The following is a 13008-nucleotide window of genomic DNA, read 5'->3' on the forward strand; positions in this document are numbered from 1 at the left end:
CTGCAACGCCGCAAAGCGAGATACGCATTTCTGCAGTGGTACCATGGATTTGTGGTTTCACATGCTCATGCACTCGAACTCCTTCAATCAGAAACGATACAACAATTGGATTGCATTTTGGAAAAAGGAACCACTAGCATTGCAATGTTGCTAAGATTGTGCAACTTCTTTTGTCTTGGAGGAAAAACCCGATTATCCATTAATAGTTTCTATTTTACTCGCTATAAACTGTAAATTTAAGACAAAAATGACCATCTAAATTTCATAGTTTTTCACGATTTCCGCAATTTTATTGCAAAAGATGAAGTTGCACAATCTTAGCATCATTGCAATGCTAGTGGTTCCTTTTTGCAAAATACAATCCAATTCCAACTCGGAAGTATATAAATTTGCCTATCCCGATCCCGCAAGGCGCTTCTGAACCCCGCGTCTGATTTCAGCCTGATCGCGGCCGGCGTGACGTACATCATGGGGCAGAACGTGGGGAAGGACCGGATGCGGCACCTGAAGCCGTCGAGTTCCTCCTCCGGGAACCTGAAGAAGAACCTGATCAACTCGTCGAACGGGAACGGCGGCCTGAGCAACGGGAAGTCCTGCCTGTCGCACGGCGTGGATTCCCGACTCGGGGACGAGAATGTCGACTGCGGCGGGGCTTCCAAGGGTCTTTTCCTCGGGCTCCTGTGTTTGGTCACCGTCATCGTCATCATCATCATCTTCCTCGTTGTCAAGGAGGATGTTGATTTCCCCGCGGAGACCCTATTCTGGCTAACGAGCGGCACTCTCGCAGGGATACTCAGTATCAGCTCTGTTATGACCGTTCTTGGACTTATCCAGGTCCGCAAGCTTTCGCATACAGGTATGTAGCGCTTTGGCTCATTCAAAACTGATCAAAACGAAATGAAATAATGATAAAGCGGATATTTTGAAAACTCATGAACTCACTTTCACCCGCAAAAACAACAATTAGCCCAGGTGTTATTTACTCACACTGAGAAAAATATTTGTGTTCTTGTGTTACTTTTGGTTACCACATAGGAAGTATAATAATATGTATACGTTTATTTTTGACAAAATTAAATTTGACTAGAAGTCTTCAACGTCAGGAATTAGATTACATGTTTTGCAACTTACATTTTTGATATGTCTGCCACTGGTAGATTGTCAGCTGGACTCCATTCTTCAATACAGAACTATTATTTCTAGTCTATTTTAGAAACAACACACGTGCGTTCAGTTCCTCTCTGCAAATAGGTGTTTTTAAGGATTAGTTCAAAATAGTATTTTCTCATTGCACAATTTAGTGATAATGTATACATTAGTATAGCTTTTGTCAAACGGTAAGTGGGAAAAATCCCAGAAGTTTCACTCCTGCGATTCGAACTTGGGACAAGTCCCATGAAAACGTCCCGTGGAGACAAGGCCTCAGTATAAAGGGACTCTAGCTGGAACATTGAACATATCTTTTTCGCAGGTAAAACGCCCTCTGCACTGGACAACCTCCTGTCGGCGATCACGGTTGCCGGCGTGCAGCTGTACTCGATATTCGGGCTCATCGTGGGTGCGAGCGGGTTCGCGGCGGCGCCGGTGCACAGCGTGGACCAGCGCACCCACGCAATGCTTCTCGCCGTGAGCCTCCTCCAGCTCATCCAGGCCGGCGCCCAGTCCACCCTCATCGGAGAGGCCCTCCGACGGGGCTCCATCACCAGGCACCAGCTACTCACCAAGCCCGGACGACAGGTAAACTCACCCTTCCATCCTTCAAGTAGGCAATACATCGCACAGTTGTGAAATCAGTGTTTCAACTTCATGGCCTGGGTACACGCTCAAATTTCCATCAAATCCCGATCAAAATGATGACCAAGATGGCGGTCCAGAGTTATCTAGATTGATGAGTAAAATTAATTTAAACAGCGTGTTGATTGAAATAAGCATGAAATAAGCACGGTTGTGTGGCAATCAGATGAAGGATGAGCCCAACAGCTCCATCATCTACCATCAAATTTTTGCAGGCCGCAGAAATTTGATGGTAGATGGTGCGCACCAGTCACCATTGGATCGGAAATTGACGGGAATTTGAGCGTGTAACCAGCACATCATCTTCAAGTTTAGAAGCCAGTTTACCCCAGAGCTCTAATTTTTAAGCCCAGCGGGATGATTACTGAATTGATAGACAAAGCTATACACAAAGAAGACCAAAGAGATTTGGAGGGATCCTATTGGAAGCGGGTGGTTGAACTGGACAAAGGAGGTAGGTAATAGACTAACGAACGGCAACCCTCGAGAGACCCTATAGTTAGTCCATCATTTACCTCTTTGGTAGAACAACCAATTTTAGCCAAAAGGATCTCTCCATACTCTCTATGTCCTCTTTGTCCATAGCTTTGTCTATCAATTTCATGAATAAGGGCGCAGGGTTATAGGACATTTAGTCAACGATTTTTTGTCCGCGCAACTGTTTTTTCCAGTAATTTACGTCCACGCGTTTTTTCGGCACGGGAGTTTTGGTCCACGTGCCAGTTAAGACCCAAAGTTAATTGGCCCACGTGTAAATACAAACGACAATTGCTCACGATGTTTTCGGATGAAAATGTAAAATGCCTTGGAAGAATGAGGGTTTGCTTGTTTTTTTTGTTTTGTCTGTTTGGCCCAACGGAGAATAATATAAAGTTGAGAGTTTTGGTAAAAATGGGGGAGCGTCAATTCCATGAGACAAAATTCACTAAAACTCTCTACACCTTTTTGGTGTAACAGGACTTAATTATCTTTCAAGATTTTCCCACCTTGTTATAACCGAATAAACCTCTATATTTACATCAACTAAAGGCTCTTAGATTTTTCCAGTGTACGATAAGTATTTTGATTTATTTTGCGAGGAAAGATCTGTACTTTTAAAGGATGCCTGTCATTCTTAATACTTTCAATTTCGTATAATACTGTGCAACACCTCTGTTGTGAAATAGTTGCTCCAGGCGCCGGCGGGCGGGCGGCCAACGCCAAACGCGCATTGGCGCCTACAAACCTAAGTGGATACTTCAAGCATTGTGCAATGCGTGGAGTATCCACTTAGGTTTGTAGGCGCCAGTGAGCCTCTCGCGCTGGCAGCACGCCGCTCTGCTCTGTTAGGCTTTAATATTTATACTCGCATAGTCAGCGTTTTTTAACTTATGATTTTGAAATGTTTGCCCACTCTGCATTGATTATTCGCATTTAAATTGATGGAGAAAAAATATGTATCAATTTATCAAAGGAGAATAATAATATAATGTGTGTTTTTTAAATGTTGGTGGTTCCGTGTCAAATTTAATGATTTCCAAAGCACTTTGATGCTTTCTTTTACATTTTGTGCTTTTATTGTGCTGCAGCGAGGTGTACGCGCAACCAAACGCTCAAAATGTGACGTATTTGACTCTAAAAGATTGATGTACAAATGGGTTAAAACTAAAGATTGCGTGCTTCTTGGTTTTTTTCCCTCTTTATTCATTTTTGCAGTTTCTGTCGGCACAACTGCGGCTCATTGAGATTAATGTCGCTTGGAAAAAGTTTTACAAATATTTGTCACGTTTTAAAAATATAAATGTTTTCAAAATGAAGTAATAATTTCGTAAAGAAAAAATAAAAAAAAGTCATGCCTATTTTTTCAGGTGATAACGTTCCTGTTGTTCAGCAACGCGGCGCTGTGGGCGTTCGACTCGTTCATAACGCAGAGCTGGCTAACGCAGGAGCTGCAGCTGCGCTTCATGGGGCTCCTGGCCTGGGGCGTCGTCTCGCGGATTTCGCTGCCCCTCCTCGTCTTCTACCGCTTCCACTCGGGTGTCCTCCTCCTCGAGGTCTGGCAGAGGGCCTACAGAAGCACCAGGCTCGACCCGCACAATTGACCCTGGCCTCGCCTGACGCCCAGGTACTAACCATTCTTCAAAATTCCACAACCCCGAAAGTCCCAACACTGAAAAAAGTAGTTCTGTTCACAGGGCTCCTGCACTTCTGTTGTAAAAGTCACAGAAGCTTCCGTTATGAGGACAGAGTGCTCTGTTCCCACGACCGAAGTTCTGTTCTCACAACAGGAAAAGTCTGTAAGTGTAACAAAGAAACCGCAGGAGCCCTGTGAACAGAAGGTTCTGTCGTCAGCACCATCTATTTTTTTCTGTGAAGGATTCACCGAGACATCGAACATTTCCATTTGAAGAGCCTCTAATTGCAATACGTGCGCAGTATAGAATTGAAAGAAAGTAAGAGGGATCCGTCAGGTTGAAGGATTTTTGAGAGAATTTAAAACTCTTTGAAAAATTCTTGACTGTCAGCTTTATAAAGCTGTCATGAATCCTGCGTAGAACTTCAACTTATCGTTTTCCAATCTGGAAAATGTAACTTTATTCCAATATTGCGAAATTGACTCCAACAATTTAATTTTTTACATGAATATACATACGTAATTCATAGCCAAAACTTCATTGATTCTTGCATGTAATCGGAAGAAAAATCAGTGACATTTGTAATCAGAAAATTCCAATAGTCTTATCATAACAACACCATTTGCAGGTAGAAATTTTGCAATGTTGAAATGAAGTTACGTTCTTTCGTCCGAGAAAATATGAATAATTTTGAACCTGCTTCACACAATTAAACTGAAGCTATATTTAGAAGAAAAAAAATTAACTAGCGAGCTTTTTACGCGCCAGTCAGAGATCATTAATGTCAAATTACTGCGTCACGCAGTAATTTGATGCCATAGACATCTCTTCTTGGTATTCTTCGAACCAATCAGAATTCTGACCTCGCTGACTTCACCAGTGGGCCGATTATTGAAATCGGTAGACAAAGCTATTGACAAAAAAGACAAAAGGGATATAAGGCGATCCTATTGGTTAAAATGAGTGGTTCTTATAGACCAAGAGGGTAAATGATGGACTGACTAGGGTTCCTCGTGTATTGCCGTTAGGTAGTCTATTACATGTCTCCTCCATCTATTGCAATCACCTGCTTCCACTAATAGGATCCCTCCATATCCTCTTTGTCATCTTTGTCTATGGCTTTGTCTATCAATTTAAACAATCAGCCTCCTAATTGATAGCTCATTTGGATGGTGTGACCGAGGCTTCCTGGCGGTTAAGTAGTATTTTTTTTTTATTATTATTATTATTATCCAGGACATTCCCCTTCTAACTTTATTCAACAATTTACATAATATAAGTTCTTATAGTAATTAATATGAGACAAAAGATAGAAATTAGTTACAAAAAAGAAATAGAGATAATTTACATATAGTGTTGAAAGGGACGGAAATATCTGTAGATATGACTATCGCCCAGGTTAGGTTTAAAATTATTATAAGTCATAAATAAAATGTACAAAGATATAAGATTGCCTAAAGAAATTATTGCTTAAAATTTATGAGGGGACCCCGGGACCGTCTGGTGACATTACGTCGGGGAGTGTTGGCTGTTGGATTGGTTAGTTTTTTGTAATATTTAATTTTAGTGTCCAATATATCTTAAGGTTAAGTAGTAATGACTCTCCTTTTTTGTTGCTCAGGGTAAGAGGGAGAGGCGCGAAAGGACGGAAGAGCTTCGGAGGGCGGTTGACGGGATCCCGGACGGACCCAGGGACTCGGCGCCGAGGGATGGTGGGACGGACGCGGAGCTGGATGTACCTGGAGCCGGGATCCTGCGGCCACGCGGGGGCGGAGGGCGAGTACAGTCTCGTCGACGACGACCCGTGGCCGCACGCGCACGCGCGCGCCTTCCCGAGACGACAGAGGACGCTCAGCGTCGACAACTGGCACTGCGTCGACGGATTCTGCTGCGACACCCCCTTCCGCAAGGCCCCCTGGCACTCCAACCTACACATGTTCAAGTACTGACAGTAACCACGGTTGCAAACGTCAAATGAAAAATACGATATATTGAAAATTTACGTGAAATATATCACACATTTTCATGTATTCCTGCCAAACGGAACTATGTTCATTATGACGTGAGCCCTGTTATGCATATATTCTTATGAGTCTCAGGGCTCACGTCCACGGAAAAAAGAGGTAGAGGTTAGCTCCCAATTGGACGTATTTCTGTCAAACGGAACTAAGCGCCAATTTGAGTTCCTTTTGAGGAATTTAGAATCCCGGATAGCGCGTTCTGTCAAACGGAACTAAGCGCCATGGAAAAGCATTGCGAGCATAGGAAGGAACGAGCAGGACGCCCGTTTTCGCCGCCAATCCAAGCCCCCCTCTACCTTCCTCCCCATATGGCGCTTAGTTCCGTTTGATTGAAATACGTCCAATTGTTGGATGATATGCAAATTCCTATTTAATTGTGGTTATACCCCGATTAATTGTGATAGTATCCCGATAAATTAGGTTACTAACCCAAATGTCGCGGTATTACCCCCAACTTGAATTGTGGTGCTACCAAAATTAATTGGAAATGTCCAAATCATTTAACAAGTGTGGGTAGTAGAACAATTTTTGGGATAACCCCTGAAACTTTTTTTCCGTGTCTTAATGCACATAGTTTCGCTTGGCAGAAATACGCGTCCATTTGTGAAAAATGTGAAACATATTTTCAGGGGCTGGGTATGCATCGCGCACTAAAAAACACCAAAAAGCAAAACCCAGTCGCCTTTTATTTGATTTTGCATTTAATTTCGATAAAACATGTTTCAATATTTTTCATATTTTTTCTGAAATCGCATGGAATATTTCATACGAAATTTCAAGATTTTATTTTTCATGAAACATTGCAACCCTGGCGGTAACCCGTGGTGTAAGGATACGATCGGCTAGTTGTAGCACACGGATAAAAAAAACACATCGACGGTGAAACTTCAAAAATGCAGTGGTGTGGCGGGAATTGCGATGTATCGATTGTTCTGCCATTTAAACCTATGGTGAAGAATCGATTACTAAGGTGTTCGCTGCGAACACCCTGTTTATCGATCCTTTTCCATAGATTTAAATGGCATAACAATCGATACATCGCAAAGCACGCCACGCCACTGCAAAAATGTGTACCTCAGTGTCGGTGTCTTGAAATCGTCGCAATTGTTTTTTTTACTTTTTGAAAGGAGACTGAACTTACATTAAGGCTTGAAGTTTTTTTTACAGAGTTTGCTTTTTTTACAATCAAGTTTGTCCTTAAAAAAATGTCTAACAATTATTTACACCATTAAATTGTTAAGATTAGAAGAGTATAAAACCAAATGGAATTAAAATGGGAGGAAACATTTTGGATAAAAAAGGCATGATTCCATTTTTCCTTATGGGATTCTGCGTGATGAAATCAACTTTGACTTTCATAGTACCTGTTCAGACCTTATCACGAAAGTTCTGAGCTGTCATTCAAGCTTTAGGTCAAAAAAGTTCAATTTGCTAAAAAAAAATTACAGATTTATTTTCAGTTCAGGGAAAGTTGAACAGGGTGACTCTGTGCCCTTTTGGTGTTACATTAAAAGCCTTTTAGACAATTGTTTCAGCTGTTTAAAATACGACTAATGTAATGGAATCGGTCTCTTTTCCACAGTTCTCACCTACGCGAAACGTATTGCGTTTGTCATCCTTATACCACAATGAAAAATATATATCAAAGAACAAAAATGAAAGAGAACTAGTAAGAATGGTTGTGCCAATGAATCTGAATACCGTTTCATTCTTCTCGCTGCCCAGTCTAGGAGTGTCTTGAATTTCTTTTTTTTTTACCAAATTTGTTTATTTTGCGAGGAATCGCTGCATGTGCCATTTGTAAGAATATCCAGCATTCTTGTCTTGCATAATAGTTTGCACTTCTATTTTAGTTGTTTACCTTCAGATTACTCATCCTTAAGAAGAATACAGAACACTCAATTTGATTTTTTTTCTTCAAAATTTTGCAATGTTTTAAACTTCATTTTCGTGCTCTTTTTGGAATATTAAATATGGCAACGTATTCTTGTTGTTCGCTCTTCAGAAGGAGACCTGGTAACATCCTGGTCAAAGCTTCAACGAAAAAACCTTACCCTGGAGCTAATCTTACTTATTTTTTCATTTTCTGGATAACAGAGCAATAGCTGTTTGCTCTCTGCGAGCAACGGTAAATAAATATTGAAGAAGTGCTTCATTTCGATCAATTTTTCCCTTCCGAGTCAAGAAATTCCGGATCCTGTGCCTGTTATCATTTCTTGTCCGTGAAAACAGCATAAGTTTCCTTTTAAAACAAGCTAGAAAATCAACATGCTCTCTCCGAAGGAAATAGCGCCCTCTCTGCTTGTTATCATAGTGTGGATTTAATATTGTACATTTTTTTATTATGTTTAGTCAAAGTTTCATGCTGTGCTTTTTTAATCGCAATTCAGTTTCAACTCTTTCCCCTTCATTTTTTATTTTAAATGCTTGATCTGTAGCTTGATCGGTTTGTGATAAAAACTGAGAATATGATTGAAATTACTCCGACAGTTCATCATATCATGGCTCCAAGCTATTAAACATTTTTATCAGTTCTTGCGGGAAAAACGATTCGATATTTTCAACTAAACTTGATTGCGTCCGCACACATCTAAGTAGCCGTATTTTCTACTGTCTGAAGAGGAATGGGTACAATTAGACTTAATCTCCCCAAAACATACTTCAGTGTTGGTGTGTTAACATTCATCCAAATGACTTTCATGTCTTACAATGATGCATCTTTGCCCCGTCTTCGAAATGATCAAAATGTTTTACTAGCGAAATTATTCTCCGATCTTAAATCGTAGTGTCAATTTTTAGCTTTCTAACTAAATTATTTCGGCAAAGCATGAGTTTAAGTTACTGTTCCTTAAATAGGATTAAAATTGTGTCCTTCATTGACAAAGTGCAATGCGAACTATTTATTAAACTGTACATATCTGATTTTACCCTGACTTGTATGTAACACTTGTCTCTATTTTTAAGTATTTATTTCCATTTTGGTAGCTATTATTGTTATCGCATGTTAATGCTTGTAGCATAAGTTAAACTGAGATTTTGACAATAAATTAATTTATTTTTTCCCCGGTTGTTTATCTCTTCCCCTTTTTCTTCTCAAACAAAAGCATGCTGTATAGAGGCAAATTCGGATATGTACTACATCGAGAAATATTTCCTCATATCACGTAGTCAATGGGATTCCATTCCTGAGATTTCGTTAACTAGGCTCTATCTACACAAGGAGCAAAACATTCGCCCGAACTGGGACTTGAACCCAGGACCCTTAGGTTAAAAGCCTAATGCTCTACCGACTGAGCTATCCGGGCTACCATGTTTGGAAAATGTCCCGTTTGAATATTTTACCAGTAACTGATATAAGTGTTTTGGCTGATTACTGATAAGAAATTCTCGTGAATATTAAGAACGGTGTACTATATTAAAAAAAAATCAGAGCCGGATATAGGTTTTTGCCGCCTCACCTCCCAGATAAACGGAGTAATATTTTATGGAAACACGCTGCGCACGAATTATAAATTTCGAAAACACGGCAATAGCGTATTCTGATTCTGCGATAATGAGAAGGATGCGCAAGAAAGTGTCGCAAACAAGTATTTTAGGAGAAGGAAATGATTCTTCAAGGAATGAGAATTTGTGACACGATGAAGGCAAAAATGAAAGATAGTAAGAAATTAAATTAAAGGTATATCTCCTAGAAATTCCTGTAGACCTCCTCCAGAAATCCATCTACGTTGCTCTTAGCTTTATCTTTGGGAATTTTTAATTTATTTTTTTATTATATTATACAATGTAACAATATTATACAATAAAATGATCAGACATAAAAACTAGTTTTTATACATTCAATCGTATCATCATAAAATTTGGAGGAAGGCACTTTTTGTAAAACGGAATTTGAAAATTTCCTAGTTACAGAAATGGAGGGCTAGTGTATTGAAAGATTATGAGAATCTTTGAGAATCATCTCATTATGATAGTCTTTGTAATATATGATACAAACTGGGTTACATTTACAAACAAAAATAGAACAGGCACTATCACGTCTCAATATAGTCGCATGAAAACTTGAACCCGAATTTTGAATCAGCGCATGGACCTAACAATTCGAACTCGAAGACTGTGCGTGTTGTTGAGCGAAAATTGAAGGCGTTTTTACCCTTCTCCAGCCCATAGTATAATACCGCATTGGTACAGATCGAAAGGATTTCCCTCCAATACCCCACACACATTTTTCGACGAGAAGTCGATATTGGGCCTTTCTGATGTGTTCAACTTGAGTTACGTGCGATTCCTCGAATGAAAAGGCGCAACAGTTAGTTGTATCTCTTTAGATCAAAAGACTAAACAAACATCCTATAATGGTGCGTTGAAATTTGATGAAGAGACCTGTTTTGAACTTTGATCAGGTTGACTTTAACGAAGACCAAAAATATGAATCGCTGGGAAATCATCTTCGTTTTGTGTTTTTACAATTTAGAAAAAGGATTTTTTACGTTCCGTCTGCCTTTGCTGTTTCGGTTCTGGAACAATGGTCGTAGATCGCCTTGCCTTTGACAAAGTGCGGTATCTGAGGTATTCTTTGTTGATATCTTTGACGCAGTCTCTCAGGCGACGCACGCTCCATCTCTGATGAGGTGTACACCCCAAACAAGAAATAAACACAACATTGAAAATATCGAAAGTAATTAAATTACACGCGAATCAAAAGCATTCCTTTGTTTCTATATTTTGTTCAAAATTGTTATCAACTATTTCTCCTTGCTTGCAGGGTTTCGCACAAAACCACTCAGACGTATTATGTTTTGTGTTTTCCTCAGCAGTCACAATTCAGTAAATTGAAAATCGTTAATTTACGGACAAAAGAATCTGACTGTACTGAAACTCGGCAATATTTCCACCCGCATTTTTTATTTTCTCGAGGAACTATGAGACACTAGGGTGTTTCAGAAAAAAATGGTTTAATTGAAAATCCTTGCTTCACTCAAAATGTCTGATGCTACTTGCATTCTACAAAAAGGAACCAGAGGCTAAGAATGATCCTATGATTGTGCATTTTCATCTTTAGTAATTATATTACTGAAATTATGAAATTTACACGGTAATTTTTGTCTTAAATTTACGGTTTTTAGCGAGTGAGATAGAAATCGTAAATTGATAATCAGGTTTTTCTCCCAAGACAAAAGAAGTTGCACAATCTTTGCAACACTGCCCTTGGTTCCTTTTTGCAAAATGCAATCCAAATATGGGTCATATTTGGGACTAGCACATATCTAAGTGGATCCCAAGCTCCAAAGCTCCCCTCTTTCGAGAAACGGGCTGATTTTGAAGATTTTTTTTTTAAGTTGTATATTTACGTATAAGACATTCTTTTGGCGATTCCTCAATTAAAATGCTACAATCACCCAGAGTCCCTTTATACTGAGAGTCAAGACAATGTGAATCCATTTCTGATTGGTTCCCGTATTTTAGGCCTTCATAGTGTCACAAACGGGAATAAAGATTACAGTTTCACCGATTGCAAAGATTATAATCTGGAATGGACCGGGGAATTACGGGTTCGGCAAGGAACAAACGGAATGAGGGAAGGGACGAAGAAAGGAATTCGAGAATGGGCCGATCAAAGATTACGAAAAACGTTCAATTTCTGTAATCTTTATTCCCGTTTGTGACTCCATGAGGGGTGTTGTCTTGACTCTCAGTATAAAGGGACTCTACATTCACCCTCATCCGATGAAAATTTAGTTAGTTGAGCAACTGTATCAGAATGCGGAAATTCGTGCCTTGTCTACTGGTCCATTATGAAACTGAGCGAACCTGGACAGGCATTGGTCGTTGGAGAAAACCATGACGGTGCATCTTGGGTTCTTGCGGAAGAAAGAGGTGGAGCGGCACTTGGGTTTGTCGACGATTGGACAACGGCTTCGGTCCTCGACCGGCAGATCTTGGAACCTCTTCATCGCAATGGCGCATTCTTCGTTGCTCGCTTTTACTTCGTCACCAGACGAATTCCCCCTGAGGTTCGAACAACTGTCCAAACGCATTGAGTACACATGCAAAATGCTCCGCTTGTCTTTAATCGACTAATAAAAAAACAAACATGCAAGGTGTAAAGGGGATTGCCAAAATTGTCTTCTTTTACTTTAAAGAAAGGGAGTCAGCCTCAGTGGTGTAGTGGTCAAGGCAGTTCGCTGCCAACATTGAGGTCCCGGGCTCAATCCCCGGAGGTGACTGATATTTGAGGACACTCAAATGTCAGTCATCGTGACCGTGGATGACTATGCCACTCCAATACCCTGACCCTCCGAGGTAACAGGGTGCGGGAGGGTCATAGTCACCCAGTAGGCACAAAAATGCAAGATGGAAAGGACTAAAATGAAAGTGCCTCAACAAGTTACAACGTGGAAAATTTTAATTTTTAATTCCATTAATTTAAGACTCTATCTCAATTTTAAGGTGATCTCGTGAAATGAGGGTATGATATCGGGTCTCTTCAGACCTTCATGGATAAGGCACATCCCCGTAAGAATATTTTTTCGGCACTTAACATTTAGAGTGCTGAAAAAAGTTATATACAGTATGGTAAATTTTATTTTTTAATTCCATTTGTTTTGGTTCAGTTTTGCAGTCTCACCACGTGATAAAGGGAGTATTGACTGTTGAGCGTTTTCCTGTATTTATTAAAAAAAGCTAAAAACGGACATTCTTGGGGACAAATCAAGATGTTAGACACCAAGCCCTACTATTTTTTTAAGAGATTCAACTTTCAAACTGAGCTAGAGTCATAAAATATTGCCCAACTATAAATTGTTGATTTTTCTTGGAACCTAAATCCTCAAGTTTTAAGCTCTCTCCCCTTTCGCCCCTTTAGCCACCATTTTTCAGCTACAATACCGCTTTACATGTAGCATATAGACAGTGAAACTACCAGACCACGTATCTCGGATTGCGACGTTGTAGACTTCTCGTCATATGCATTATTTGTTAAATAGACAATAACATCTTAATTTAAATTAATGAAAATGTTCGCGTATTTTCTTCTCTATGCGAAAAAAACTCCGTGAAAATTTCAGGAAGTTATACTG

The 13008-nt window shown here is 39.9% G+C and overlaps 1 protein-coding gene and 1 non-coding gene across 2 annotated transcripts in view; one reads left to right on the top strand and one right to left on the bottom strand.

Moving 5' to 3' along the window:
• Positions 1-8991, top strand: part of LOC109036869 (proton channel OtopLc) — a 91780-nt gene extending 82789 nt beyond the window's left edge. The window contains exons 9-12 of the mRNA XM_019051276.2: positions 441-856; positions 1472-1737; positions 3642-3898; positions 5530-8991. Coding sequence (XP_018906821.2) covers positions 441-856; positions 1472-1737; positions 3642-3875 — 916 coding nt within the window. The 3' untranslated portion in view covers positions 3876-3898; positions 5530-8991. The remainder of the gene's footprint in view (positions 1-440; positions 857-1471; positions 1738-3641; positions 3899-5529) is intronic.
• Positions 8992-9161: 170 nt separating this feature from the next.
• Positions 9162-9234, bottom strand: TRNAK-UUU (transfer RNA lysine (anticodon UUU)). The gene has a single exon. It is a non-coding gene; the product is annotated as a tRNA-Lys (tRNA).
• Positions 9235-13008: the final 3774 nt, after the last annotated feature.

Source organism: Bemisia tabaci, chromosome 9 (assembly GCF_918797505.1).
Source record: "Bemisia tabaci chromosome 9, PGI_BMITA_v3".
Lineage (NCBI taxonomy): Eukaryota > Metazoa > Arthropoda > Insecta > Hemiptera > Aleyrodidae > Bemisia > Bemisia tabaci.